General features: G+C 41.3%; 1 protein-coding gene across 1 annotated transcript in view; it reads left to right on the top strand.

The window, feature by feature from the left end:
- CPM (carboxypeptidase M) overlaps positions 1-23,763 on the top strand; it is a gene marked incomplete at its 5' end in the record, with an annotated part of 36,414 nt that extends 12,651 nt beyond the window's left edge. Inside the window, 7 exon segments of the mRNA XM_082494193.1 lie at positions 8,665-8,762; positions 17,967-18,139; positions 19,623-19,807; positions 20,061-20,231; positions 21,092-21,244; positions 22,239-22,387; positions 23,152-23,763. Of these exon segments, the coding sequence (XP_082350319.1) occupies positions 8,665-8,762; positions 17,967-18,139; positions 19,623-19,807; positions 20,061-20,231; positions 21,092-21,244; positions 22,239-22,387; positions 23,152-23,385 (1,163 nt within the window). The 3' untranslated portion in view covers positions 23,386-23,763.
- Between the last annotated feature and the right edge of the window lie 2,422 nt (positions 23,764-26,185).

Below are 26,185 nucleotides of genomic sequence, written 5' to 3'. Positions count from 1 at the left end.
GATGAGTCACATACCTGTAGGAAAGAAAGAGTTGTCGTTCTCATAAGATACAAGTCCTGTGAAAGTATCTAAAGCAGCTATGGATGTCCCAATCAACCAAAGATTTTTAAACCTTTAGGAGTATAAGCAAGCATATAAATAATGAACTGTTTTGACTCCCTTCCCTTCTCAAGTTCTTTGGTTACAAATAAACAGCAACTAGGATTTTGTGTGTTGGGTTTTTTTTTTGTTTGTTTGTTTTTGAGTCATTGGTTATTCCTGCAATTCTGCTTATAAGGTACTGACTCTAAAGTGGATTGGCTGGTATAATCTCTGGAAGTAGGTGCTTTTATTTTTTGCTTGTAGAGGGACAGGGGTAACCTCACGCCTGTCAGAAGGGATACGTGGGAAAAGACCGGAAGTGTTAAATTAAGCGGTGGCCCCAGCATAGTAACTGTATCAGTGGTAATATATCTGTTGCTGAAACATTCTGGTCCTTTGTATCTCAAGAAATACCACAAATTGGCTGAGATGGAACTGGCTATATTAGCACTCAGAAAGTTGACATGTGGAAATACGGAGCCCAGGATAGTCCTAACACTTTGAAATAAAATTAAAAAATGCTACACAGGTACTGTACCAATTGGTGTCTCTTGGTATTATTCTCAAACAAGCACTTGCTTCCTTATCAATGATTTTTACTTACTCCAATAGCTTATTAAGAACAGTGTGGTTAGAGTACTTCTTGCAAAGTATGATCTCTTTTACAGTCTCTCCATTAAGTAGGATACTTGGGCAAACAAACCAAGCAGAACTTCTTATATGGGGGAGGGGTGCAAAGATTTTACTATCAGTTTGGGGCCAGGGGGGTGGCTGTGGTAGACCTGCAGTCTGATGTTACCCTGGGCTCTTTTGGGTTTGTTCTGCTTACCTGTGCCCCATGTTGAATATTGCCAGATATGCCTGGTTAACGTATGTGATTGATCTGTATCTTTTTAATCCTTCAAAATACCTTGAAGTCTTTCTTATATTTAAAGTGTCCTAGATGTTTTTGGGATACCAACTTTGTTCATTACTAATGCTAATGCAGGATAACTCTTTAGATAATCCTTTCTGTCTCAGTAGACCATGAGAACATGGTATACTGAAAATGAGGATAAACTCACAAAAGAATCTGATGTACTACAGTTGTTCATACAGATGTCTATCTGATCCCAGCTTCAGGTACATAGGTTATTCTGAGCATAAACTAGACATTTAGAGTGTCTGTTTTCTGAGCAGACAGCTGCCTTTTTTGGCTGATAATTATAAAAACTTATAACCCCAAAGGATACATTCATATTACATAATCTGGAGGGTGTTTTACTCAACAGTCTGGATAGATTAAACTTGCATATTTGTTCATGTTTGTAAGGTGACTTCTGCAATGCTACTACATCACTCATTCTGATTAAATGCTTCTAGCTATACAAATAATGTGTTGGTAACTCAAATTCTATCAGAATCTGAATGGGGTTGTGTGTGCTATTGGGCAGTCCCTTGCAAAAGACAAGTTCCAAAATAGCTTTAGATTTTTCCTGTTTGAATTGGTGATGGCAAACCAGAGTACCACAGGGCCAGGATGCTGCTGGTGCTTGCTTAGCAAAAGGGAATTGCTCCTGAAGTCCTTCATTAGCTATGGTAGTGTTTTGCCAGAGACAGTATGTTGCCCCAGTTGTCACGAAGAAACTAACATTTTGTCTTTGTATTGAAGCTTGTGAGTGCAATACTAAGTTACGTAGATATTTAATGTCTTTGTATCTCCATCTTCTTGCCCTTTTCAGAATACCTCAAGAGTGTGTGCACACAGGTGGCAGTTGTACTTACTCTGTTACACGCTGACAGTACTGAGCCTTGTGATCTATACTTGCATTTACTGCAGAATTTAAAAGCCAAAGAATGGCTTATGTTAGCACAGAAACAGGTTTACCATGAGTGTGATATAAAAGTTTGAAGTGATAAAGCCAAGATTGATTTCTTAATCTCTCTCTTCCTGTAAAATAAAGAAGTTTGTATAGTAATAAGCATAGTATGACCTAAACTCAGAAAATAGGTGTCAGATGCAGCTGGGAAGATACCCTGACATAGTTCTGCAATAAAAATAAAACTGTAAAGATGCCTTAGTATCTTGCATGGTAACAATTAACTTCGATTTACACTGGTATTACAGGTAGCCAGTAAGGATGGAGGATCCCAAGACATAGCAGAGTATGTTGCCAAATGCAGTTAGGGAAATGTTTCCAATATTAGTATGCATAGTTAAAGTGGATTAGAGAGCATATGAGAGATTATGTGGGAATTGTGGTATATCTACAGAATTTATCAAGGAGTGACTCTCATGCCATCCTGTCTCCCCACAATATTTTGTATAGGCAATGCAGATGCTAGTTATTTGCATAATTTCTCTTTCTTCTGTCAAACCATAATTACGTAGTGGTTGCTCTTACAGTGGAAGCTGTTATAAAAATCAGCTGGTATGTTTATATCACTACTGTTACTTGGTGTTCTCATCATAGAATCTAGGCTGAAGATCTTCTGTTTATACTGGAATTGAGCAGTGTTGATACAAGCTATGCCTAAGGCATAGCCACCACCCTCTTATGTTCTCATTGAACAAAACCTTGTCTGTCTGGTCACCCTTATTTTGCAGTGCTTTTGATTGTATGCTTTGGGGGTCAGAAACATGTTTTAAAAGTTTGTGCAGAGCACAATAGAATGAAACACTGATAGGGAGAGTTCTTGGGACTGCTGGAATATCAGTAGTCAGTAACAATCTGAAGAATATTGATAAAGCTTTTAAGTGTTTGCACTTTCTCTTTAACTTCTCTGTCTTCTTTTCTTACTATAAAGGTGGCCTTCCCTACAGCTTAGGGCCACATCTTTCTGGGTAATATGCAAACCACCCTGATAATACTCTATTTGGCCTGTAGAGTTTGTTGCCAAACATGGAATAAGTAAGAGTAAAAATTAGTGAGTTTTAAAGAAGAGGATATGAACTACAAAGTAGTAAATTGTTGTGGCTTGTATCAAACCTCAAGAGGTTGGTTGGTTTGGGTTTTTTTGAGGTCATTACTTTGATTTGGTATAATGTCCTGCTGTCTTTTTTTCATAAACTAGCTTTACTTGTTTTAGAGGTAACATAAATGGATCCAAGCAGATTCATATCTGAGTCTTGGATTTAGACATCTGAAAAGTCAATTTTCTAGCCAGTGTCAGAGCAAGTTTTGTACGAGCAATGTTTAGTGCTGTACTATTCAGATAGGTATTCAGTCAGGTTGAGCCAGCCTTCTCCTGGACAAACTGGCAAGATGCAGATTGGATAGGTGGTCTGTGTGGTAGGTAGGAAACTGGCTAACAGGCTGTATTCAGAGGGTGGTCATAAATGCTTTTTTCTCAGACTGGCAACCTGTCACAGGTGCGGTCCCCCAGGAATCAATACTAGATTCCATGCAGTTCAACACCTTCATAAATGATCTGGACAATGGGATTGAAAGCACTGCTGCCACACTTGCTGATGACCCCAAACTGGTTGATGAGGTGGGCAAGTCAGAAGGATGAGCCATCTTGAAGAGACTTGGACAGGCTGGGAGAGTGAGCTAGCAAGAAGTATGAAGTTTAACAAAGACAAATGCAAAGTTCTGCATCTGGGATGAAATAATCAAAGAGCCTGGTACAGGCTCTGTGTGGCTGGGGAACAGCCTTGCAGAAAGGGACACAGAGAAGTTCTGGTGGACAAGGAGCTGAACATGAGTCAGCAATGTGCTGCTACAGCAGCAAAGGCAAATTGGATCCTGGGCTGCATCTACAGGGGCATTACTAGGCAAGATAAAGATGTGATCACCCTACTCAGTGTACTCAGGCTGCATCTGGAGTACTGTGTCCAGTTCTGGTACTCACAATTCAAGAAAGATGTAGACAGACTGAGAGGGTCGAAAACCGGGAGGGACGCAACAAAGATGACCAAAGGGCTGGAGAACCTGCCCTGCGAGGAAGGACTGAAGGAGTTCGAGCTTTTCTCCCTGGAGAAGAGAATGTTGGGGGGGGAACCTAATCGCAGGATTCTAGTACTTAAAGGGTGGCTATAAAGAGGATGGGGAAACACAAGGAGACACATGGAAAAAGACAAGGGGCAATGGATACAAGTTGCACCAGGAGAGGTTTCATCTCAATATAAGAAAGAAATAATTTACAGTGAGAACAATCATTCACTGGAACAGCTTCCCCAGGGATGTGGTAGAGTCCCCATCACTGGAGGCTTTCAAGATGCAATTGGACAGGGTGCTTGATAATCTCATCTATGCTCCCTTTCCCATGAAATGTTGGACCAGATGATCTTTTGAGTTCCCTTCCAACCTGGGTTGTTCTATATTTCTGTGATTGTTTCTATGATTAAATTGTTCTTGGCCCTTGCGTTCCAACAAGAGTCAATCTTTCTTCCCCTTCTCTCCATCCTATGCCTTTCTAGGTAGGGACTGCCTCAACATGAACCAGCATTACTGCAGTTCCTACCCATGAAGTCAGTGTGCAACATATGGCCAGACCGGGAGGACTGTAGTCAGCGTATTGCTTTTTCTTCATTGGAGTGCACCTCCATGTAAACTTTTGAATCTGTAGCCTAGTCTGTGGTACTGACAGTGGGTCTGGTGCATTACCCAGTCATTTCACTTGATTTCCTAGCCATAACTTTCTTTGAAATGATAACAGTTTTTTTTAATAAATGAAGCTGTGAAGAACAAAGAGACAAAACACACCACGGAGTGCAATCCAGACTGCGACATCTACAACTGATTTGGTTTCTTTCCCACTAGACCTGGAGATCAATTTCAATTTTCCACCTTAATTCCCAGCTTTTGTAAATCTGTTTAGAATACTGATACTATGCCATGAACTGTGGCAATGCTAGAAAATTTTTAAAAAGACTGCTTATTCTACTAGAAGCTGCATGATCTGGCTCTGTTCCAGTATAAGTCTTGTTACTTGTCCTGAGACACACAGTCAGAAACACACACGTTTGTCTTGATTACTTGAAATATAGTTCACTAATTAGTTGAAGTCATTTCTGGTTTGGCAGTGAGAAATGGCTTTTTGATATATATTCATTTGATTCAAAGCATGGGAGGCAGCTTAGCTGTTCACTTCAGGTACAAAAACAGAGTTATCTAGGCTTTACTGATTAAAGGAAACTTTATCTATATGCTGAATCTTTTTATGTGCAGTAACTTACTGCTGTATGGAAAGAAATCTTACGTCATCCCTCATAGGTACACTATCCAGTACTGCAGGCTGAGCAGACCCAGGAACTTATTTTAATTGTTAATGGTAGGTTTAATACTTCTCACAAGCTGGAAATGCCAGGAAATAATTGGTGTCTCAGTTCATGGGAGTGTTTATCATTTAGATGGCCCTCACACAAACTATAAACAATCTAAACGCTAATGCTGGAAAGACCAATTTAAATCAGTACTTAATGCTAGTCTATACTTAGCTCTTCCTTGTGTTTCCCATGAGTGCAATTTCACAGTGATAGCAGCAGGAATGAGCACAGCTGATGACAAGGCACTGGAAATCTCTCTTTTTTTTTTTTTTTTTTTTCTTTTTTAATTTGAAATTGGAATAGATTATTTGTAGAAAGTAGTGTTAAATGACAGAAATAACTATAGCATTTTAGCTATACTTGGACTCTTGTTGCTTTAGTATATATAGCACTGGATCGGTGCTAGTGCTGCTATGGGGAAGTAGCTACATCAGCTCATGAGATACTCCAAAAAGTCTGTATGCAATGGATGTGGATGTTGTCGTTGCTCGTAGTTGGATTTGAAATAGCCTTTGTGATCTGTTTCCATTCAAATAAAACCAGGGGCTAATCTTAATGTCTGGTTATTGATGAGATAAGATGCTTCATGTTCTAAGAACTACAATATTGTTCGGTTGCTGTGGTTGGTTGGATATTTTATATATTAGATAATAATTATGCACAGAGAGGTAATATACATGTAGTAAATATATTGGTTGGTTTAACATCCTGACCCTGCACTAAGCTGTCTCTCCTTTTAGGTCACTGCTTTGTGCTCATTTAGGAACCCATCAAGGACTTGAGGAAGCTAATGCTTTTATTTAGCATTTATTTTACTTGCTCTGAGAGGGCTTTTTACATGTAATTCACTGAACCTGTTGCCTCTAAGGCATTTTGAAGTCCTGTCTGCATGCTTGGTACTCATGCTGATAATAGTAGTCCCAGGGCTGAATGAATTTATAACCTTAGAGAAGGCATATCTCTCCTCTGTAGGAAACCGTGTGTTTTACAGCTTAGCTGTATCCACCTCCATCTAGGAGGAAGCTGGGACACCATCAGTGCTCCAGTATAGGTCCTTTCCTACCTGAATCTTACAATTACACCACTGTCTTTTTGATGGTGGATGTGCCCTTTGGCACTGTGGCTTGGTCTGATGACTCCCTAGCTAGGGAAGCTACACCCTGTAGGGTTGCAGCAGTCATCTTGAGTTTGGGCTGTGGCAGAAAGGCTGCAATCGCAATTGTAAGAAGGTATGTTCCACTTGATGCAGCAGTGCATATGGCAACTGACAAGTTGGGAACCAAGGAGGGATGTCTGAAATTTCCTTCTGGTGCAGGAAAGGAGAGCTGGGCAGAATGACTTGGAGAATAAAAGGACAAAGAATCATAGGAGCATTCTGGAAGGACTTCCTTGGCACTTCATTGTAGGCTGCCCCTGGATACAACCATGGATAGGATGACACGTAGCAGAAATGGAAATTAAGTTGAGATTGTTGTCCATGCAGTAGCCCTTTTTTTTTTTTTTTATGACTAGGGTTTTTCAGTTCCAAACATACACTACTGCAGCAAGACTTGCAGGATAGTTGATGTTGGAAGGGACCTCTGGAGGTTTTGGAGGAGGGGAGAAGGGCTAGGGTGGTGGAGTATTGGTGGTTCTTTTTCTTTCCTTTTTGAAGAAGGATGTACTTAAAATCTAGCATCTCTTTTTCTCTACTCTGTAACTTGTCTAGACTCACAGAAGTCAAACTATTTTTTTTTTTTAAGTGGCTCTGCATACAACAAAGCCAAATAACTAACTTCCTTACCAAAGCACTTACTGTGCACTTATTTTTAAAAGTATAGATTGCTTGCTCATATTGTCCTTTAATGAAAGAGTAGCAGCATCTTACGGCTTTGTCCGTAACATGGATATAAGGGTTGAACACCAATGTCTTCTAGGGTGACTGTGTAAAACTAGGGGATTCTGAGACCACTCCTTGTTGAATCTATCTGTTCTCAGTGCTGTCTCGTTGCTTCTTGATCCTAAGCCTGAGACTCTGATTCTACCTGTTAAGGAATAATTTAGTCTCGCAACCACTGACTTCAGTTTTACCTGTCTTGCAGTTGTTTTGGTGCATCTTATAGTGTTTCTTTTGTCCTCTTCAATTTTTTTCTCCCATTTCTAAAGCTACTGCAGTTACCACAGCATTTTTGTTTTCCTTTCTAGCTATGTGACTGGCTCACTGCAGCTATACCATGAGGGTCATGTCTTCTACCTCTGGGAAATTGTTATGCTCCAGAGTTTATTTACCGCAGATTTGATGATCCATAAAAATTTAGGAAATAATGCTTTTTATAGTACTGCATATAGCAGCACCTATGTTCTTAGTTCCTGTAAGTAACAATGACGGCTGGAGTTCTCTGAGGCAGCTCAGGGGTCCCAACAATCCCTATGTGAGAACTGGGGACAGGCCACATGTGTGCAAGGTCTGGGCATTAGCAATCTATAGGCTGTGACAGCTGTTATCAAGGAACTGGTGCAGTTTCATTGCTGCCATCTACTGAAACTAGAGCTTTCCACCTCATTGAGCAGACTAGTGGGAAGTATAATTCTATGGATGAGATCTGAAATGCCACAATATCACTAAAAATAATAACCAACACCCCTCCCCCCTTAAATGAGGACTTCCAAAATATTTTTGTTACTTAAAGTTCAGCTTTCTGTGCAGCTTTTCCTAACTAATAGTCTTTCTGTAGCTATTAATTCTTTCCCTGCTGATTTTTTTTTTTTCTTTTTTTAATATGCCTCTGATACAGCTCTGCCTGGTGTTTTCAGTTTTATGACCAGTAAGTCATGAATGTGTTTAGTTTTTCTGTGTTGTCTTTAATACAAAAAGTGATGCTCTTTCTTTGTGATAATGAAAACTTCTGTTTGTACTTCAGAAAACCCTTATCATAATTTAATATTTTTTTGGGGAAGAGCGTCTGTTGTTTTAAATACTCTCTAGTTGCTTGGTGACTCTGCTTGACAAGATCTTGCTTGCTGAACTTCATTTGAAAAATATTTATTACAAAAAAGACCCAAATTATTTTTCCAGCACTGGTTAAATGCTTTTGAAATTGCAAGGTTCACTACACACTTCTGGTCAGAAGGCAAAACATTTATTCCAATAACTAATTTAGCAAGTACTCATAGAATAAAAAAAAAACACAGTCTACCGTGATATGCTGTATATGGGATTGACTGGACAGCAATGAAATAAGAGAATTTGTATAGTGGTCTTAATCACCAACTCTTTTTATTTGTTTTTCTCTAAGGTTTGTATGATTTTACACTTGTTTAAAAAATTGTCTTTTCCCCTTACCCTCTTAAAGGTAGAGACCTGTGGGTTCTTGTTCTGGGAAGGTTTCCAACCCATCATAAGATTGGCATTCCAGAGTTCAAGTATGTTGCTAATATGCATGGGGATGAGGTACGTTTCAACTTTTGCAATGTCACTTATACCACATACACTTACCAGAGGCTTAGAGTGAACTTCTCTCAGGCATGTGCTACTTATTATTGAGGTATGTCATACCTCAACAAGGATCTAATATGTGTGTATTTCTTGAGGAATTCAAGAATAAAGTTCCCTTGTTTTGGTGGAAGGGCTTTGGGAGACCTTACATCATGGTGAAGAATCCTGCAGTCCTACACCTAAGACCTCTTTTAAGTAGAGAGCTTTGTCTTCACCATGTGAATAAGTCCAGAGGCTTTAACTTTCCTGGTAATGAGTAAGGTCCAATAGTTTTCTTATACATTATTATTGCCTAAGCATGTAGTATGGCTGATAGAACTCCTCAAATACATCTTAAGATTGAATAATAATTGCTGCGAAGCACAAAATTATTTATTTGAGGAAGAAAATGTCTCTTGGGAACCTTAAGCTAGGAATACCTAGATTCACCTGAGGTAACACAGTGAGTACAAAACAAAAAGCAATTTCAGGATTAACTTGCTCTGGAAAGAATGCCCACTTATTAACAATAAAGGAGAAAATGGTGATTATGAGCCTTCCTGGTGTAGTACATGAATCTGGAACAGAAAGACTCAAAGCTTCACTCTTCTGTGTAATCCTTTCTTGCTTTTTATTTCCCTTGTTCTTTAGTTTTACGTGCTTGTATTAATAATGTTCAGGATAAGTTTAAACTACATAATATATTTCTATGCAGCCTTAATGTGAAGGGTAAATAATACAACAGAAATGGCAAAATGTATATGTATGTTAGACTGTGAATTTCCAAAGGTAAGAAAAACAGATGTAGTAGGAAGTGTATCTTGTGTACAGTGTAACATATCACACGCTATTCCTATTATCAATACTGTGTGTGAGCACTTGCACGCCTACAGGCACTTGTGACATTATGTGCCAAGAATTTTCCTCAAGTTAGACTAGTTTCACCTTGTTTGACAGTGGCTATGCTCAAAGTGCTGCTGGGAGTCTGACTGCTTTAGAATTTAACTCTGTGTGGGAGGAAGCTGATTCACGGTTTCAAATGGGTACAAGTGTTACTAGGTGCCCAAGACAGGGCTTGCAACTCCTAAAACCTGGTGTGTGTCAGCAGGGTAGTCCAGGGTGCCTAGGAACTGAGGGTGCATATGGCAGTCTTTGCAGACTGCTGCAAGAATTGCAAACCTATGGCTACAGGTGACCCAGCTTTGGTGGGAAAGAGGTGGAGGGCAGGATAAGATCTCAACCAGAGTGGCCTGGCTTTCGAATCCAATATTGCTGGACTGCAGAAGGCCACTCCTCCTACTGAAACCTCCACAATGAAGACCTCCTGTCACTATCACTGCCCAGCTGCATGTGCACAAGAGACTTTGACCATGGAGACACGCACTGTTTGCATATCCACAGAATCAGGAATTGCTGGAGGTCGGGCAACCTGGTTCACTGCCTGCGATCTGAATTTTTATGTTGACTTTGTGAGGAAATGAGGCAAGGCTTTTTAGTTTTTCTTTTATTATCTGGCACTGTGCCTGATTTTATTTGAGCAGGGTTGATCGTTGAGGTGCCTAGGTACCGTGGTGTGTGTGTGTGTATAGATATGTAGCACTCTCTCTAGAGAGAGTGTACTATATAGAGAGTACTCTCATATAGAGAGAGAGAGAATACCTCTATATAAAGAGACAGAGTACTATATACATATATAGTACTCTCTCTTAGCTACATTCTAGCTTCTTCATTAGACCAAGCATGCACCTAGGGAAGATTCCTCCTTTTCAGGCTCTAATCTTTGCCTTATGTGTTTTTTTATGCATAGATATAATGCATAGTTTGTGTTTGTTTTTTCTATCTGACGATAAATGTATTTCAGATGTCAGGAAATGAATTCCTCATATAGAGAAGCCTTGGAGAACTTAAATATTTTTTCCCATAATCTAAGATTCTGCTGGACTAGTCCCTGGAGAAAGATTCAGCTACCTCTATAATATATCAAGCAGATAAGTTGAAGCTTGTCATATAGTTAGTGCAAAACTTGTGTTCCACAGTCTTTTGTAATTTGAAATCTCAGGATTATGGCTTCATTGATCTAGTTAAGTCTTTTGTGCTTCAGTGATGCTTTCCATAAATGGTACAAAATGAGAAAAATTTCTGTTCTCAGGTGTTGTTTGGTGATGCTTCTCACCTGTCGTGATCACACAAATGACCGTCTTCTCTTTTGACTCAGTTGGCTGGCTGCTCCTAAAACCTAAAAGGGAACTGCTGGAGCGAGACCAGCGAAGGGCAACTAAGATGATTAAGGGCTTGGAGCATCTCCCTTATGAGGAAAGGCTGAGAGAGCTGGGACTCTTTAGCCTGGAGAAGAGAAGGCTGAGGGGAAACCTTATTAACGCTTACAAGTATCTAAAAGGGTGGGTTGAAGGAGGATGGAGCCAGGCTCTTTTCAATGGTTCCCAGTGACAGTATGAGGGGCAATGGGCACAAGTTAGAACATAGGAAGTTCCGTTCAAATACACGGAAAAACTTCTTTACGGTGAGGGTGACAGAGCACTGGAACAGGCTGCCCCGGGGGGTTGTGGAGTGCCCTTCTCTGGAGATTTTCAAGACCCGTCTGGATGCAGTCCTGAGTAATGTGCTCTGGGCAATCCTGCTTTCGCAGGGGAGTTGGACTAGATGAACTCTAGAGGTCCCTTCCAACTCTGAAACTCTGTGATTCCATGAAAATTTGGGGGGGGGCCTGAATTGCATGTATGCAGGCTGTTCACACATGCTGCTGGAAAAAAAACTAGGTCATTTGGAGACCTGCCCAGCAGGGATGTTCTAATAAAATAATGTAAGTACACGATACTAGGAAGAGGGTATTTTTTTTAGAACTAGAAAGATTTATTTTTTTAAAGTAAGTTAATTTTTCTTAGTACTATAAGACACAACCAGCCAAGGTTTAAATGATTTTATTTTGTGATCACCATTGCCAAATAGAGTGAACTTTTGCCCCAGATCCCCTGAGATGCAACAGAATACTTCTTCCATCTTTTTTGTGTCTCTATGAAGTTGGACACCATTTTTAGCAGCACTTTTTGTTTAACCCAAGCCAGGTTAAAACTGATAATTAGAGGTAGTTCAGTCATTTGCAGCTATGTGAGACTTTAATGGCACTAATAGACTGCACAAAATGCATAAGCCTGTGAAATGTTAAAGTCTACACTGAGGAACATGAGGGAGATGTTGCCTGCTGTTCTGAGGCAGGTCTCATTCTGAATTAGGCAGCAGCCTCTCTTGTCCCAGGTTTGTACCTTTACTTGGAAGATCTTATCTTCCTCAGTGTGTACACGCACATGTTCGTTCCTCTCTGGGGGGAAAATCTCATTCCGCTTAACATTGACCACAACCAAACCCACAAACACTCCTAAGTCATAAATGAAGCAGAAATACCATCTTTTGGCCTGCTGTGATGTGAGTCAAATCTACACAACTGAACCATAGGATCTAATTCAGAAGCTGTTCCTAAACCTTGTATATCACAGGAGGAAAACTCTTTAAGGAAAAACATGTCCAAACAAAGTGTAAACTACCTGTGCATTTCTGCTTGTTCCCTTTAATGTATTAAATATATATCTTCCTTAACTTTCTGCAGCTATAGTATAACTGTGCCATCACAAAATAAACTTTCCCAGGATGGTAATGCTGATACCAACCCTTTTCTCCTAAATCACCCACTTCTGATCACTTTCTTTTCTTAGCGTAGTAGTATTTTGCCTCTTTTATTATGTGAAGCTGAGCCTGTACCAATAGACCTGAGCAAGCCTACATGAGTTTATCATGCTGGTTTATCTTGTGGTTTAAGTTAAAGCAACTAGACCATATTTTCCATGTCATTATAGGCACAGTCACATCCACAGAAGGGTTTCCTGAGATATGGTGACTTATTAGGGCTTGTGTGACTGAGAACTAGAGTAGGTTTATTTGTGATCAATGTAATTAGAATCATAGAATCATAGAATCAGTGAGGTTGGAAGGGACCTTTAAGATCATCAAGTCCAACCATTAACCTACCCTGATAAAAACACCACCACTCCTAAACCATGTCCCTAAGCAGCTCATCTACCCTTTTCTTAAACACCTCCAGGGATGGTGAATCCACCACCTCTCTGGGCAGCTTATTCCAATGTTTAATAACCCTTTCAGTGAAAAAATGCTTCCTAATATCCAATCTAAACCTGCCCTGACATAACTTGAACCCATTTCCTCTTGTCCTATCACTTGTCACCAGGGAGAAGAGGTCAGCTCCCATCTCTCTAAAACCTCCTTTCAGGTAGTTGTAGAGGGTGATAAGGTCTCCCCTCAGCCTCCTCTTCTCCAGGCTAAACAACCCCAGATCCCTCAGTCGTTCCTCATAAGGTTTGTCCTCCAGACCCTTCACCAGCTTTGTAGCCCTTCTCTGGACACGCTCCAACACCTCAATGTCCTTCTTGTAGTGAGGGGCCCAAAACTGAACACGGTACTCGAGGTGAGGCCTCACCAGTGCCGAGTACAGGGGGATGATTACTTCCCTAGTCTGGCTCACCACACTATTCCTGATGCAGGCCAGGATGGTGTTGGCCTTCTTGGCTGCCTGGGCACACTGCTGGCTCATGCTCAGCCGGTTGTCCACCAACACCCCCAGGTTCTTTTCTGCCAGGCAGCTTTCGAGCCACTCCGCCCCCAGTCTGTAGCGCTGCATGGGGTTGTTGTGACCCAAGTGCAGGACCCGACACTTGGCCTTGTTGAACCTCATACCATTGGCCTCAGCCCATCTGTCCAGCCTGTCCAGATCCCTCTGCAGAGCCAATCTACCCTCAAGCAGATCAACACGTCCCCCCAGTTTAGTGTCGTCTGCTTAATTGGGGCTTAATAAAACCAAACAACAAATTAATGAGTCTTGTGTAGAATTTCTCATTCTCATTTCCAAAAAATTAATGAGTTGCATTTACACTATCAAAATACCACTACAAAAAAAGGGCATTTTTTTTATTACTCAGTTGGGCAAAAAGAGTCATGTCCCCATACTACACAATCTGCTATAAGGAATTTTATGTCCTTTGTACTGTGCAATATAGTATGGACAAGATGTGGCAGGGAAACAAATATCTACTCCAGAAAAGAGAATGGGGGGGGGAATATTATTTCATGTATAGTGAACTGTTTTCCACCTGGCTTCAGTATCAGCTGATGTGATGTAAAGAAGGTCAGAGGCACTAGAGATTTCAAAATTCAAAGCAACTAAATCTATTTCCTAATCTCAGACTTTAAAACAACTGAATGCTGCTGGTACATACTTCAACACAGGTAGGGCTGCTGCCTCATCCCATATACCTTTTTCCTTATCTTTACTCCCACTCAGAAGAGTGGGAAAAGAAAAAGTGATCCATTTCTCAGCCAAGTGAAGCCTGTGCTGAAAAGCCTGAAGCCTGTGGAATTTGTCCAGGTGGTAATATCTTATGCCAGTTAATAGTTCTAAAGCAGGCTTTATGTTGCCATTTCCTTCAGTGATAAACCAAGGAACTGCAATTCCCTGTCATACATGTGGTACTTCTATTTCCATAGTGATTGCTGCTATAGAAATAAATGGATATGTGCCAAACTGTATTTGCACAAACAGTTGCTTTAACACTGGTGTATTTTAGTAAAGAAGGACAACCAGAGTAGGGTGTGTCACAGCTGTGCATAATAATTAGTGCTGTACAAGTGTTAAAAAAGAACATCTTGTAAGTGTGGCATTTAAGTGGTAAACTGGGATGGACTATCGGTTTCTCTGCTGTACCTCTGCTTCCTTAGGCGGGGTTGTGCCTGGTATGCTGCACTACGTCTGTAGAGCAGTCAGAGCTGGAGCAAGGAGACTGGCAAGACCGTGTTGCTCTGAAACAGGTCCTACCTGATGGTTTGGATCTTTCTTTCAACATAGTTCAACATAAAAACCAGGCCATGTTTAAGGAAAGAATTTTAATCATAAAAATGGGCAGAGTCTATCCACCCATAGTCCCCTGGTATTAGGTCTCTATCATGTGGTAACAAAAATGTTTTAAAAACAGGGGTGCTGCCATACAGTGTTACAGTGTAGGTGCAATTGGAACTAACCTTAATTTTTTAACTGGCTGCCACTAGGGCTTCTTGAGTAAGCCCTTCAGTAGCTGAGCGCTGACCCAGGCATGCCAGAAGCCATAGTCAGCAAATGTAAGGGGTTTGTCTACAGAAACAGCACTCACACCCTTTTCTACAGGGCTGATCCATGTCCTGACACGTGCATGCTTCCTCATTCAGGGCTTCCCCTGAGGATCACTGGAAGCCTTTCCTGCTGACTCTCTCCCTTTGGGGCACACAAGGAAACTGATAGCTGAAAGTGCGCAGAGAAACTTAATGTCTAACTGTATCCCTAGAGGTGGGAGAAAGGGTTTTCCTTTGTTTTGTGTCACCCCTCATCAGAGCTATAGCAAAACAATGTTGACCTCTCTAGTGACAAGGTAAAGTTTGGCTGGGCAGGAGATGCCTTCCAAGGGCTTGATCAAAACTTGAGCTATACTTTCCCCGAAGTGAAAACTTTCCCTTTTCCTCCCCTCAATGACCTCCAGATGTACTTTCTGAAGAAATGCAGGGTACTCTGGACCAAAATAAAACCAACCCTCTGAAACAGAGTGGTAATTAATACACTCTTCCCTCACCGGGGACGATCAAAGTACCAACTCTTTATGACAGAGATTAGCTGAACTGTTTAAGTACTACAATAGCTGTATAAGGAATCCTATAAAACTGGGTTAATTTTTTAAAATACTGTATAGGTAAGTAAGTCTGGGTTTAACTCCTAAGTGCAAAGAATGTTATCTATGAAAAACTGGTCATCTTCCATTCTTTATAGACATCATCCTTTTCTACCACCTTCTCTTGGTGCTTTTCTTTATATTTTTTCCCCTTCCTGTTCCTGCTTTTCTACCCTTTCTTTTCTGGATGTCTTTTTGTGAGGCACTAGAGAGAAGTACAGTAGGAGCAGAGGCACTTTCCCAGTTCCTTCAGAGAGCAGTCCAGTCTTGTCTGTAGTTTAGCTATCTCTGTGGTAGGCCTGATTTTGTTGCTTCTGAGTCTGCTAGCTTTATCTCTCATGCCCAGGGCCATGATTTGGCTGACTTCTCTCCTCTCCTTTCTTCCCCTCCTGCTCCATATGCTTCTCAAGATGTCTGTCACCCAGAGCTGGAACTGAGCTGCCTGTACAAGACAGGTTCTGTTGCATCCCTTCTTAAATTTCACGGAGTAAATTTATCAAACTTACAGAGCAGTCTGCTTTCATGTACTCAGGTGCTGTTTTGAAAGCTACTGGCAATGGAGGAAACTAGGTACCTTTTCCCCCATTGTCAAAGCCCATTTGCTGTAGCATCTAGAAAAAGAACCACTTAGTTATTTGGATAGTAATGCATTTGTGTAACGCAGCTTCCCCTAACGGATTACTGGATAGTGGCTTGCCGGATATCATCAGGAGCTGATAGGCAAGGGTTTGAAAACCTGGAAACAAATCTGCTGGGAGGCAGGGTGGGAAAAGATCCTTCTTTTTCCCCGTACAAACAGCATAGCAGAATTGCTCAAGTACCAACCTGGAGACCATGGCTACCTTCAAGTATGACACTTAAAATGTTGTGATCCACAATGTAGCAGAGTCATGTTTGGCACTACATTGTTTGTTTATTTCTCCTGTGATAAAGAGCAATTGCCAGCTAACTGGCAAGATACGGTTTGCTCCCAACCTGAACAGCAGTTACACCCAGCCCTCCTTGCTCCATAGTATACCAACCCAGCTCCTGCGGGCAGAGCTCCTGCTGGATGGTGTCTATGTTCCTGTTTACCTTGACACCCAGAGCAGGATTTGTCACTTAAAATGCACTGATGTGAAAAATCTAACAAGATAATAGTGCAGCAAATCTTTTTCCCCTGCCTGATTTCACCTACCTTTTACCTTAGTCTCTACCAGTAAGAAGATGTTTATCTGTGACACCGGAGTCATTTAGTGTTGCAAGACTCATTCTAAAAGATACTGAGACACTGTTGCTCTGAACTAGAGCCTGCAGTGATTTACCAGCCTTTGTTCTTGGAGATAAAGTAGAGATAAATTATCTCAAGAGTACATCTAGTTGCAAGTTTTGATTTGTTCCCATCCCAGCCAGGGCTTAGGAACCCTACAGCACCCTTGAGGCATGAGTCACAGTGCTATAGAAAGTGCTCCTGGAAACTATGGTCCAGTGAACACTATACTAGTGCTTTCTGGGGTAGAATAGAATTGTTCTTAACTCACTGGAGCTGGAACTTGCCACTATTTTTCCTAAAATTAGATAGACTAAAGGGAGATGTCCTGCCAGCTTTCACGACCTATACGAACTTACATGAACAAAAATATGTATTTAGCTTTTTGTCTGTCACTGACATTCCTTGATCCAAAGTCTGCATCTAAAAGTCCTTCCACCTCTTTTTTGAAGGATTTATATATACCTGTTTGGTTTCCCCAATGCCTGACTTTAAAATAAAGCAATGTAACAGAGAACAGAACACAAGCGTCTATGGGGCCTGTCTTGATCCTGTATTAAAGGTGACTTCCCATAAAAGGGGATCAACAAGAAAAAATCCTGCTCTGTAGCACCTGGAAAAAATGGAAGGTGTCTGTCTCCTTCCTTTCTTCTGAACCATCACTGCCAAGCGCTGGTGCACAGCACTGATGCTTACTTATGTGCAGGGCCCAGGTCCCTTGGGCATCAGCACAGAGCTGACTGCAGTGCAACTGAGATAATGCGGTGGTGCATTTCCAAGCCCACATGATGTCTAACAGGCAGCTTGTGTAGTTTTAGGTTTTGATAAGGCTATGCATGATTTATCCATGCAGGATTTAAGCAATGCAGCTGACACAGACACTTTCCTATTACAGGAAAAAGCTCTGGTTGATCTGGGTTTAAAACTGTTGTGAAAACCCTCCAGTGACTCCTTTCATCTATTAAATTCCTTTAAATATATTTAGGGGAGAGCACAAAACAAAACAGTGTTGACCAAAATGCTCTTGTATGCCTTGTATGTCTGTGTGATCCAGTAAAAAAACCCTGTAAGTGCAAGGTGGTGGGTCTTTTTTTGTTTTTTATTTCTTCTTCTATAGCAGACTTAAAATAAAATCTATGCTCCTTTATACAGACTGTTGGGAGAGAAATCCTGCTCCATTTGATAGACTTCCTGGTGACCAGCTATAGACGTGACCCAGTTATTACCCGGTTACTCAATAATACTCGGATTCATATCATGCCAACAATGAATCCTGATGGATTTGAAGCTACAAAAGTGCCTGATTGTTACTACACCCGAGGAAGGTAAGGGTGGCTTTGGAGGGTGGGAGTAGGTAAAGGAAATGGGTGGGGAGTAATAATTGGAGATAGCCAAGAGGCTGAATCATACTTGGTGGAGTGGGTAGCCTAGAGGATGTGTTAGGGCTAATTTTGGCCCATGCTGTTCTGAAGACACACTGTTACGGCATAGAGTTTTTGGAATACTTAGTCAGACTGATGTTTATATGTGGTGTGGCTAGAGAAAATTGGTCAGAATGGTGTAATGACCTAACCTTTTAGGCAGGAGATTCAGATTGCGAATAGAAATGCAATTACCTATTTAGGGTGCTACAAAAAAAAAGAAGGAAAACTCCACCCACAGGGATCTTTTTCAATTGGAGAATTCTGTAACCCTTCATAATGAGAAAAAGGTGTGTCTAAGCTTGTTGAATGGGCTTCTAGAAATGTGCTTAAAGATTATGTTGAATGCAGTTCTAGTAAGAGGAAGGAGTTACGCAAGCAGAGCTAGCTGTAATAAGTGCTGTGCTAATAGTAGTGCTAGGAAAAAAACTTACGCAGAAGAAAATGTAACCTGGCATTATATGCTGTGCTAGTTTTGCATTCTTTAATGTACCTATTGCAGACACCAAAAAGGGGTGGAAAAGTTTAACAAGCTAGAAGAGGGAAGAAGAGGAGAGAGTCAGAGAATGGGAAGAAATGCGAGTTGGAGAGTTAGAGTTGGAATGTGCAGAAAAAGTAAACTTATGAGCTAGAAGTTCTCTTGGATCAGTGGCCATGGCAACGTCAGAAGCAAGCAAAAAGGTAGTTTAGGTAGTTTAGTTCTCTAGGTGACCAGTGTAAGCCCTCCTTTTTATTAGGAAAGAAATTTATTCCTTAGCGAATAGATAGGACTTTCATGGAGGGTGGTATTTTTTTATCCCCTTGCTGTCAAATAGAGTTTAGCTGAGTTTGAAAATTAATACGGCTCATGCTAAATACCCTCTCTACTCTCTGTACTGATCTGAGTGAAAAAAGGAAGAAAGCATTTGCACAAGCTGGACCTTCAGGTACAGGGAGAAGAGAATACATCCTGTGTTTGAGTCAATTTTTATGCTCTATGTCCAGAGTGACAGCAGTACAAGGGACATAGCCATCCAGTAGTTACCCTGGTCTTCTATACAACTGTGAAAAACACATACAGAAGGACAACATCCTCCTTATCTGGCTTAGGTTTTTCTAATTCCTGTATGTGTAGGTGTGTGCATGCTATACACGTGTTAGCTATTATTCACTGTTTCCACCTGAAATGCAGTAGAAGAATTGTTTTATTGTGTCTTGTGAAAATTCCAGTGCTGCCAGAAAGCAAACTAAAAAGCCCATCATCTCAATGCTTGGGCAGATTTGCAGTGGTCATCTTGCTTGTTTCCTGAAGACACTAGCATGCTACAGATCTTAAGTACTGGGAGGATGGTGACGTGGAAGTGTCTATAGGCAAAAAAGTAATGGGAATGTCTTCTCTCTTTCTAAGGTACAATAAGAATGGAGAAGATCTGAACAGAAATTTTCCAGATGCCTTTGAAAACAACAATGCTAGCATTCAGCCAGAGACTCAAGCAGTAATGAACTGGATAAAAAATGAAACATTTGTTCTTTCAGCAAACTTGCATGGGGGTGCCCTGGTTGCCAGTTACACCTTTGATAATGGTAACGCAGGTGAGCTAGTAACCAACTCTCTTCTCCACAGCTGATTTTATTTAGGAACATTAGCTGTACCAAAGCAAAATTTATAAGGATTTCTGCAAAGTTTTTCCAGCTCTTGAGCTGGGAGGATGGGCAGACTTTGATAAACCCCATCAAAATTCACTGCCTGATATGGCTATTTGGGAGAGGTTTGTCTTGTATGTAAGGTGGCACTGTATGTTTTACCAGTGATGAGAGTTACATGGTGGCTATTTTTATTCTGCAGTTACTGGCACTTTGAAAGGCTATAGCAGGTCTCCAGATGATGATGTCTTTATTCATCTGGCAAAAACTTATTCTTTCAACCATGCCAGCATGTACAAAGGGACTGGGTGTGACAGCAGACAAACCTTTCCAGAAGGCATTACCAACGGGTATTCTTGGTACCAGCTGGAAGGTAAGAATGTCAGTGATTTCTTTTTTTTTTTCTTCTTTCTTCCCCGCTACTTCAGATATGGTGTTCTCACTTTCTCCTGCCACCTTTGACAATGAGAGGGCTGTGATTTTGCTCAGAGTAGAGGGTTGATGAGGGGAGTAAGCCAACGCATTCACGCAGATTCTCTGAGCAGGAGCTGTGTGTTTGCAGACTCTCCCAATCGGCTTTTACATGAGCGAATGAGGCAGTCTCTGCTGGCTGGCTGCTTCTGTGCCCTTTCTGAAAGCCTGTGTCGCTGTATGGATTACACACACATGAGCACCCTGGCATGGCAGTAAGGCCTTGTCCTTTCAGTAAGAAAACCAATCTTCTGTTCATATATTATCTCCTTTTTAAATGTTTTATTACTGAAATAAATGTTTTCATTCCTGTTTATGGGTAGCCAAATAGAATATGGGTCCTGTGTCCTGTGGCACCGTGTGTTGCTTTCACAGTCTGAATTCAAAGCCTTAAAAGGCTCTTAGGATGGCTTTGGCAGTGGCAAAAGCTATGGTAGCCTGTGAATTTATCTGCCCCTATTTAGTTGAGAGCGCTTGAATGAATGTAAGTCAAAGACCCGCCCTTCCTCAGCCATAATAATCATCATTCCTGAAACACCACTGTGCTTTAGAAAACAACACTGTACATGTAACTAGAGTAATTAAGTTGGTTTTCCACAGGACGCAGTAAATACAAGTGTGGCATTGAGGAATAATTTATCTGATTTACTTTTCTTACAGGTGTGATGCGAGTACCAACATTTTAACTCTTCTGTTTTTCTTCTAGCTTGAACTTGGTGCTTCTTTGCAGCTGAACACTGTTTGTTTTATTTCACTTTTAAGGTGGAATGCAAGATTACAACTATGTCTGGGGACAGTGTTTTGAAATTACATTGGAGCTGTCATGCTGTAAATATCCTCCAGCAGACCAGCTGGAAAAGTTCTGGAGAGACAACAAAGTTGCTCTGATTGAATATATGAAACAAGTACATCTAGGTGAGTGTGCAACCGGGGAAGGGAGCTAAAGCTGAGGCCACGCAGGAGGGCAAAGTGGGAACTCTTGAGCAGCCTGGGTCAGTGTCAGAGCTCACAGGTGAGGAGCTCTGGCATGAACTTGGGAGCCATTGCTTCTGAACGACAAGTGCTATGAGGCCAGGGGTGGGTAAGGGAGGAGAGCTTACAGGTATGGTCACTCTGCAGTGGTGCAAGGGCTTACAATACACTGGGGCAGGCAAAAGGGACAGGCCCTTGGGGCCAGATTACCATACCCTCTGCTCAGAGAGTCCGCTTTCCTCAGCAGCCATTTATTTCAGCAGTCTCTAGGAGTTGTGCATGCACAGTGATTCATGGGTCTTTGCTGCTTGGATTTTGTGTTTTTGTAAGGCACTTCCAGGTGTGATCTTGACTTCACAGTTGGAAGAGAGAGCGGATGCTTAGTGAAGCAGTGGTACTTCACAATGAGTTGAAGGGTTTGCAGAAATCTGTTGCTTATCTTGAATTTTTGTCACCCAGCAGTCTGACTGCTGTTTTAGCTTGCTCAGTGCCAGTGCTGCCTTGAAGGTGGTGTGTGAGAATTTAGGGAAACTACTTCATAAACAGATATTGTTGGTATTCTGTCATTGGGAAGTACTAGATGAGACTTTTTTTAAGTTTAAAAAAAACAAAGGGGGGGGGGGGCAAACCAGTACTAAAGATTGAAGCCTTTCAGTAAAAGACACATATAGTAAGTATATGTGATGCTTTCAGCAAATGAGATTTAGAAGCAAAGATTACAATGCTGCTTTCTAACAATGTGAAGGTAAACTATTAACAAGAACAAAGGATTTTCTACTTTAATTCCCTTCAGTAAGATAGAAGTTACTATTATTAGATGAGCTCAAAACCACTGAAATAGCCTTTGAGTGCATCCAGCAACAGTTTGACTTTCCTGGAGAAGGAGTCTCACCACAGTTATAGGTTGTGATCTTTCTCTCCTCTCCCTTTTTCATAGGTGTCAAGGGTCAAGTTACTGATAAGAATGGGAATCCTATTCCCAACGCCATCGTGGAAGCCAAAGGAAGGCCTCATGTCTGCCCTTACCGAACAAATGAACATGGGGAGTACTTTCTTCTCCTTTTGCCTGGGACATATGTGATCAACGTAAGTGCACAGCCTTACTAAATTATTGTTTCTAATTGCATTGAGTTCCTGAGCACAGTGAGACTCCATCCTTATAGACTAATGAGCTGAAATTGCTCATCATATACAGCAGCTGTAAAGAGTCTTTAGCTGTTTTAAAAGAAAATAATATCTTAGCACAAGTCAGCAGAAAGAAATTTTTTGATACAGTAATATCTTGAGTCCCCAGAATGTCCAGAGATAAGCACTCATCTGACCTGGATGATGGAGCCAGCTGGGATGAGCGTCTGGACCATGGTGACACCAGCTTGAGGTGTTCGAAACAAACCGCAGAGCTGTGGAAGGGTTAGGAGGTGGAGGCTGGGATTCAGGCGGCCCCAGGCAGCGACGGGCTGACAGCGTCATCAATGACAGTTATTTCCTTGGGTGGAAATGGCTTCTCTGCGGAGCCTGTCAGTAGCTGGTATTAGGGAACATCCATGCAGCCCGGGTTCTGCCTGCTGCCACCCACGGGCTGCTGCTGAACTGCAGGGCTCCCTCTCTTGCACAGCATGCAGTGCCCCACCATTTTAAATAAATATTCTATTACTGTCTTGGTTTTGGGGGGGTTTAGTCATATTGCTGTAACATCAAAAACTTTTTTCTCATTCTGAGTTCTCAAACTTATGTTTAGAATACTTTTTGCTACACATTGAAAGTGCCAACAAGCACATTAGATAAGGATTGTTTCACAGCTGAACTCAACATTCCAAACCAAGTAAGAAATCTCTCCTGTTTGCTCCTAGGCTACTGTACCGGGATTTAAATCGATGCTGAAGACAGTGGAAATACCTGACAATACTGGTAACTTCAGTGCTTTGCAACAAGACTTCTCTTTCTCAGAAGTCTCTATCAGATCGACAGCTGTTTCATGTCCCAAAACTCCCCTCTACCAAGAGCTTGATCGGGCTTCAGCTGCAGTAAAACCAACTGTACATATCTTGGTTTTAATGACCGTTATGCTTGTAATTTTCAAATAAAGTCAGGAATGAGGTGAGATGGCAAGGCAAAATCTTCCTGCACAAATGTGGCTTTTCAGACAAGGAATTGTATACGCAGAAGAATGTTTGTTTCTATAAACCAAATTCTCAGATTTACAATCATGTTTATTTTATTTTGTAAAATACTGGCTCGACAATCAAATGTTTTACTTTGATTATAATAACTATCATATTTTTCTACAGAAGTATTTTTACTCTAAAGAAATTCTGTACAGCCTATGGATATAACTGTAGAGTTTTGATGCAGAAAATACAAATTACATGCTTTTGCCCGAGTTCAAAAAAAAAGTCTAGGATTGTACTGCGTATGTTTCATGCAACCGCAGGTTCCTCATTGAGCCAAAAGGTAATGTGCTACGCAACTGTAAGCAATGAGCTCAATCCTCATTTTGCATAATAAAGCCACTGCTATAAATGAGGAATGGCATTTTTACAGATGCTCTTTCTTACCTGGACAGATGAGACTGCTCAGGGCTGAAATAAGGGACAGAGCAGTAACACAGACACATCTTAAGAAGATGGAAAAGAAGTGCAAGTTTGTGCCCAAAAGGCCACATTGCTGGAAGCTTGATGACAATCTGTGCCATCAGGCAAAAGAGAGTAACACAGGTCTCTGGAAAGGGTGTTCCCCTGAGGCAGAGCTGTTGAAAACACAGTGGAAAGAGTCATCCACAGCTTTACACCATCACTGTTGCCCATTTTTTTACTGAATTTGGTATGGAAGAGAACCGCATACAATTCAGCATTTTTTTAATCTGAATAGCTCTAGCAGTGGCTTTAACCTGTGTAAGTTCATCTCACAGCCCCGTTACTACCCAGGTGCTGGCAGGTGACACCCAGCAAGGCACAAACCGGGTCTTGTGACAGGGGCTGCTTTGAGTGGCAGTGGCAGGATCTGTGGTCCCCGGGCCGGGCTGTGCTGCATGCAGAAGGAGTGCATGCCCTTTGCCCAGACAGTGGCATTTTCAGGGTCCTCTGAAGCTGTCCAATAAACACAAAATTTATCAAGAAAAGCCAGCCAGTGCCATCTTCCATGTTTATTTTAAAACTTTATCTGCCAGTAATTTTCTGAAGCAATTTCAAAAGCAAGCAAAAGAGCTTATCTTTGGAAACATCCATCTTTTTCCTGTGTACAGTAAACAAAAAACCGCAGGAATGCAGTTAATCTTTTGATGCCTTTTTAAACACACCACCTCTTCTGAGACTATTCTGCTGCCTGTCACCCCAAGCCCTGCCAGCTGAGCGAGGGCAGAAAGAACCTGCGCGCTGATTAAAAATCTGTAGGAAAAACAGAGCAGCAGAACTTGTAACACTCAAGTCACTGACACAAAAAAGGAGCAAAACAAATCTTTATTTAAAGCTTTTAAAGGGAACATATGATTTAGTTTCCTTAGAAAAGGAAAAAACAAAAACCAAAAGACAAATGTAATACAGGACAACTCTTCTCATAAATGGATTTATACTCTGTGCAATTTGAGGGACTATTGGTACTGTAATGGTTATGGACTGCAGTAGTACATGCACTGGTATCTTGGAGGTACACACCATGACAAGGCTTTGAAAGCGTGATCATCTACGTGTAGTAGTAAAATTGCATAGTTAATTCAATTCACTATAATAAATCAGTCTGCTTCATAGTCATTCCAGCTACCTGTAGTCAGACAACAAAGACTCCGCTTTTGGAAAAGCTACTTGGTACTTCAGATATTAGGTAATCATCATGTTGACAGCCATTAATTTAGCTCAAAACCAAGAACTGTCCTTTAAAAGTCAGGCTATTAAGTGAAAGCAACATCTGCTCAAAAGGGGAGACAACACCTTTTTAAGTATCACCAACAAATTTTATATATAGACCCTATATGTACACACTAGAGAGAGGCGTTCACTTGAAGCTCTCTGTGCATCTATGCTAAATGAAAAAAAAAAAAAAACCACACATTAGTTAAAAGCAACAATTTTTCATGTTCGGTAAGTGCAATCCGTTGTTAAAAGGTCCCTTAAGCCCAAGTTTCAGAGGTCTGGGGGTTGTTTTTTCTTTTGTTTTACATTGTTTAAAGGTTGTGCAAACAATAAGTAACTCAAGACCAGACTTTAACTCGGGTATGCATGAGCTGGACAAGTTTGATTTGCTGGGTAGGAAACCCCCGGAGCAGACGCACACCTGCCAGCCAGGAGAGCTGATGCGCTACCAAAGTGCTGGCGTACAGGAGCTGGACATACAGTAATGCAGGGGACATGCACTAAGAGTACAAACATGCTACATAACGTGCTCTATTAAGTAAGGGGTGACCCTACAGCCACTCAAAGCCTGCATCCACCTGCCAGCACCATGAATGGTAAGAGAGTGGCCAACAGAGCTCAGCACAGGGCGAGCGCTGCCCACCCTCTGACGAGTCCTGTATACCCGCACATGTTCCATGCTCTTTCCCACAGGGAAGCACCACAACAGCAAACGTCCCCTTTTAGCATGAGTGTTGCACAACAGAATGTCGTATCTTCCTGGAATAACTGCTGCCCCACCATACCTGTGGCAACTTAACACACTGAATAAATTAACTGCTTTAAAATTATAAACTCTTAATTCTAAAGTTATGCCCTAACACAACAGCAGTTTTAGATTAAGATGGGGAAGTTCTTCACTCCTATATTAATCTCGTTTATTCAGTTTCATCATGCTTCTAATAGTTTTCTAATCTCTCTTCTGTAAGAACACAATTTCCTGAAACCATTATTCTTGTTGACACTTTCTGTAAGGATGAGGAATTGTTTTTCCCTCGTA

The sequence above is a fragment of the Vanellus vanellus genome (assembly GCF_965231255.1).
Source record: "Vanellus vanellus genome assembly, chromosome: 1".
NCBI lineage: Eukaryota > Metazoa > Chordata > Aves > Charadriiformes > Charadriidae > Vanellus > Vanellus vanellus.
This window is presented reverse-complemented; position numbering and strand designations above follow the sequence as displayed.